Below are 4,466 nucleotides of genomic sequence, written 5' to 3' on the forward strand. Positions count from 1 at the left end.
AGTTACATGTTTAAACTACTAATATATATTTTACTGCGTTATAAAATTACTGGTGAACTATAAGTTTTTACTGTAATTTAAGAAACGTGTTTTTTTAAAGATACCCTAAAAATAAAAAGCTTTTTTTAGTCTTTACTTTCACATCTATAAATAATATAACTTATAATTTAACAATGTACAATATAAACGACGTTTTTAAGCAGTTATTTTTTATATTTCATGTAAAATTTTATTTACTTTGATTTTTTGAAGCTAGAGGTAATTGCGTAGAATTCTTATTAAAACAATAAAGTCACAATTAACAATATATTGCAGTTAAAACCAAGTTTGTAAACTGTTTCGAAAAAAGTTTAGAAAAAGTGCAGAAAAAAGAAAAAAGGTTTCATAAGGGAAAAAAGTAGAAAATTAAGAAAAAGGCAAATCATGTTAAAAATGTGAAACGTAGCAAACTTTTACCAGTTGTTTGATGCGTATAAGTTGTGTTTGATCTTCAGTATAAAACATTTTTGTTGATTTATTTCAGATGAATCGTTACTGGGAAGTGAAAAAATTAGACAGAAATTTGTCAGATTCAAGATCTATAATGAACGAAGAAATGACACTTTTAAACAAAACTACATCAAAAGAACGTGATAGTTTTACAGCTAAAGATAAGAAAATGGAGATTTACGCAACTAAAAAGACACCAACAAATTATGAACAGTTCAATGATAGTTTGAACAATAGAAATGACAAATCAAACAGTAGTAATGTCACTGACAAAATCTCAGAAGGCTCCTTGGACATTAAGGAAGCTGTCAGCAATGTTTTGAAGGGTTACGATTGGACCTTGGTTTCCATGCCAACCAAGTTGAACGGAGGTCAAAAGGTCAAACCTCACGTCAAGCGACCGATGAATGCATTCATGGTTTGGGCTCAAGTGAGTAAAAAAATTAAAAGTAGTGTTTGTTTTTAGCATATATAAATACTATAAATATAAAAACTAGTTATAAAATATGTTAGTAACACAGCTAGTGTTTTCAGTCATAATTATTTTGTTAGTAGGCTGCCCGTAGAAAATTGGCAGATCAATACCCTCACTTACATAATGCAGAACTTAGCAAAACTCTTGGAAAATTGTGGAGGTACGAATTTATTGATTATTTAAACTATAGTTTATTCTTTTTAACACTATTTATATCCTTTTTCTTATTTAAATTTTAAGTTGTACTAACTAGATTAAGTTATTTTACGTAAAGTGGTTTCACATTGAAACAAATGTAAATAATACTGATTTAAACAAAAACATTTCAAACATTGTTTGTTACAAGAATGCTATAAAATAAACCTGAAAACTTGATAAACTATATTAATGATAAAATAAATGAACGTTTTTCAATTTTAAAAATTCAAATATTTTTACAATTAGTGAGCAAAACAAAGCTAGTAAATTTATTTGTAACAAAATTCAATATCTCAATCGTCAATAGGGCATTAAAATTCCAATTTGAAGATTTTATAAACGAGTTGGCATTTTTTCGCTGGTATGATAAGTCAAAATAATAATTTAAATCATTACATTATTTAACTTTAACTTTTTTTGAAGACTTGAATACATTAAAACCAAATAAGTACAGATCTAATTATAGTTTAAAGGAATATCATGTGAGTTATACAAAAATTTCCTTTTTTCTGAATAATTGAGAACAAAAAATAATATTTTCAGCTTTTAACATTAACTTTGTTTTTATTTTTCTGGTAAAGTTTTGACGAAACTATTTTTACAAATTTAGAAATATTTAGCTTATCGAGTTTTATTTACCACTAGTTGAAAATTTAAGCATTTGAAAATATTTCAATGTCAAATTTAATGTAATAAACGATGCAAAGTGTTTTTAAATGACGTACAAATTAGATAACATCTTTCTTAATAAGATAAATCCTTAAACAAAACTTGGGTTATTTTTATAATATGGCAAGTTTTTTAAGGGTTTTTTAAGTGATAAAAAGGATGAAATACTTTTATAGAGAGTTTCAAACTAAACTATCAAGAAAATCTATCAAATATCTTTCATTATCTTCATAATTTTTATTTGAAAACCATAATATTTTTATATAAAGCTAAAAGAATCTAAATAACAATCTAAGTTTTGTTCATGTTTACTTTATTACATATTCAAAATAAAATACTATAAATTACAAAAAATAACCAAAATTTTATAAGTTTGAAACTTCAAGTTTGAAAATAATAAGGTATTTCCTAGAAAATTGTGACGATAATGTTTTGTTTCAAAAGTTAGTGCACAACATTTGATTATTGAAGCCTTTAGTAAGTACACTAAACGGAACATAATATGATCAAGTGGTTTTATTCCCATTTTAAACTTAAACATAATTCTTCATTTAAACAAGCGATGAACATTTTAGAATTATATTTCTTTTTATTGCTCATTTTCGTTGTTTTACTTTAATTTTTCAAGTGATACATGAAGTAAACTATATTCATTTTTAGTTTTCAAACTTCAAAATACTTACAGGCAGTTAAGCGATGCTGACAAGAAGCCTTTTGTCGATGAAGCAGAAAGGCTGAGAATAAAACACAAAAAAGATTACCCCGACTACAAATACCAGCCCAGACGAAGAAAAACTTCTAAATCGAGCAGCGTAGAAGGAAAATTAAAAAGTGCGCCAAAAATTACAAGAAAATCCGCTAAAAACAAATCAGGAGAAAAGACGTGTGAATCTGCGGCTGAAGACAGCGGAATAATGTCAACAAACGAAGATCGAATGCGAATATGCAGCAACGAAACGTCTCCATTAAATAATCTTCCTCCTACAGACCCAGTTCAAAATTCGCCCGAAAACTTCCAGGAAATTATGCAAATTAGTTATTTTCCAGCAAATTCCAGTTCAACAGTCGAATTAAACAGAAATAGTGTCAACAGCGGGAGTTTTTCTCTTGAAAGCCCCAATACAGTTGCTTTTTCTTCATTCAACGGTTGTTCAGTATCTTTTTCATGCAGTAATTCTTTTGTAGATATGGGAAATTCCCTATGCAATAACAATCTCAGAAGTTGTGAGTTGCCTGTTTCTACTCCAACAAACAGTATTACTTCTTCTATCAAAATAGAGATGCTAAATAGTCCAGCTACAAATGATTTTCAAGCTGTGCCAATTCAATCTGCATATCCAACAGGGTTTAGCAATCAGCATTATGAGTATTTTAAGTTTAATCACTCACCTAGTTTGAACAATCATGAAACAATTCAATCAGTTTCTCTTTCAAACGAAACACGAAATTCAGATTGCTTTTACCCTGATACAAACCAGTATTCACCTCACAACTCAGGATACCAGTTTCAGGAATTCAGGTACCATCCGTACGAGGTTTGTCCACAGCAAAACTTTCATAATATGAAACGACCGTTTTCGCAAAACTCGGAAAGTCCCCAAAGTAATACTGTAATGCATCAGTAGCCGAATGTAAATACGTGAATTTAATTGACTTTTTTCTGTGTATAGTTTTCATTATTACTTGCCTTATCAAAAAACGTTTGATAGATAGTTATGGAAATGACTACCAAGATTAATGTCGCATTCTATGATTTTAAATTGTATATATATTTCTAACAAATCTTAATTTAATCACAAAAGTAAATGTAATTTTAATGTTGACCAAAAACCTTCAAAGTTGCAGTAAGTTTTATGCCTTAGTCCGGACTTCATACGTTATTTTAGTTTTGTGACTCTTTTGTAACATTTGTGGGTTTATTGTTAAAATTAAACAAATCACACAATGTATTTAATTTAGATTCTTCGTATTTTTTAGTAAGTCTTTCAGATTAAATTAGTTTTAAGTTCTTATAACTTTATAAAAGCTTAAAATAGACTAATATAAAAACAACATCAACAGTTTTTTTGTGTGCTAAAATAGTTGTAAAGTTTAATAAAGTTAAACTAAGTTTCTTATAAAACGTCTTTTATTTTTTAAGTGTCTACTTTTAAATAGGCTTTACTTCAGTAACTTTTAAACACCGTTCAATAACTCTATAAATCGTTGTTGTTGATTAGGTTATTCACTTTGAAATATTTTTTTTTTGTTTAAATCGTTTTTTAAATTCCTTCAGAGATTATTAAAAGTTATTAAAAAACAACTTAAATAAAAATAGTATAAAGTTAAACAAAAGTATATAATCTTTTGAAATTAGCAGTATTATCTTAGTTAAGTCAAAATCTTTGAATTAATCGATTTATTCAAAAAGCTTCAAAGTATTGTTTGTTTTATAATGTTGTTATTATAAATATACACAAAAATAATCTTTGTTACCTTGTGCAATGTTTTAATTCAAATCAGTTTACATGCATTGTTAATAATATAAACTGTTTTCTTAAATTTAAAGTTGAATGTTGACGACTATTAAAAAGATACTGTTTTTGATCTGAAAACAAATTGCATTATAATTGCAAAACAATTAATTTAGTTGTTT

General features: G+C 27.1%; 1 protein-coding gene across 1 annotated transcript; it reads left to right on the plus strand.

The window, feature by feature from the left end:
* Window positions 1–476: 476 nt before the first annotated feature.
* Window positions 477–3,900, plus strand: LOC145844186 (uncharacterized). Its single transcript, XM_082951556.1, has 3 exons — window positions 477–919; window positions 1,045–1,124; window positions 2,517–3,900. The coding sequence occupies exons 1-3, from the start codon at window positions 524–526 to the stop codon at window positions 3,454–3,456; spliced, it is 1,416 nt and encodes a 471-aa protein (XP_082807682.1). The 5' UTR covers window positions 477–523; the 3' UTR covers window positions 3,457–3,900.
* Window positions 3,901–4,466: the final 566 nt, after the last annotated feature.

Source organism: Thalia democratica, chromosome 9, assembly GCF_965202585.1.
Source record: "Thalia democratica chromosome 9, ktThaDemo2.hap1.1, whole genome shotgun sequence".
Classification (NCBI taxonomy): Eukaryota; Metazoa; Chordata; class Thaliacea; order Salpida; family Salpidae; genus Thalia; species Thalia democratica.

Coding starts and splice junctions, on each gene's coding strand:
- LOC145844186 (XM_082951556.1), top strand. CDS start 524: ATGAATCGTTACTGGGAAGTGAAAAAATTAGACAGAAATTTGTCAGAT. Junction 920..1,044: donor CATTCATGGTTTGGGCTCAA/GTGAGTAAAAAA, acceptor TTTTGTTAGTAG/GCTGCCCGTAGAAAATTGGC. Junction 1,125..2,516: donor ACTCTTGGAAAATTGTGGAG/GTACGAATTTAT, acceptor AAATACTTACAG/GCAGTTAAGCGATGCTGACA.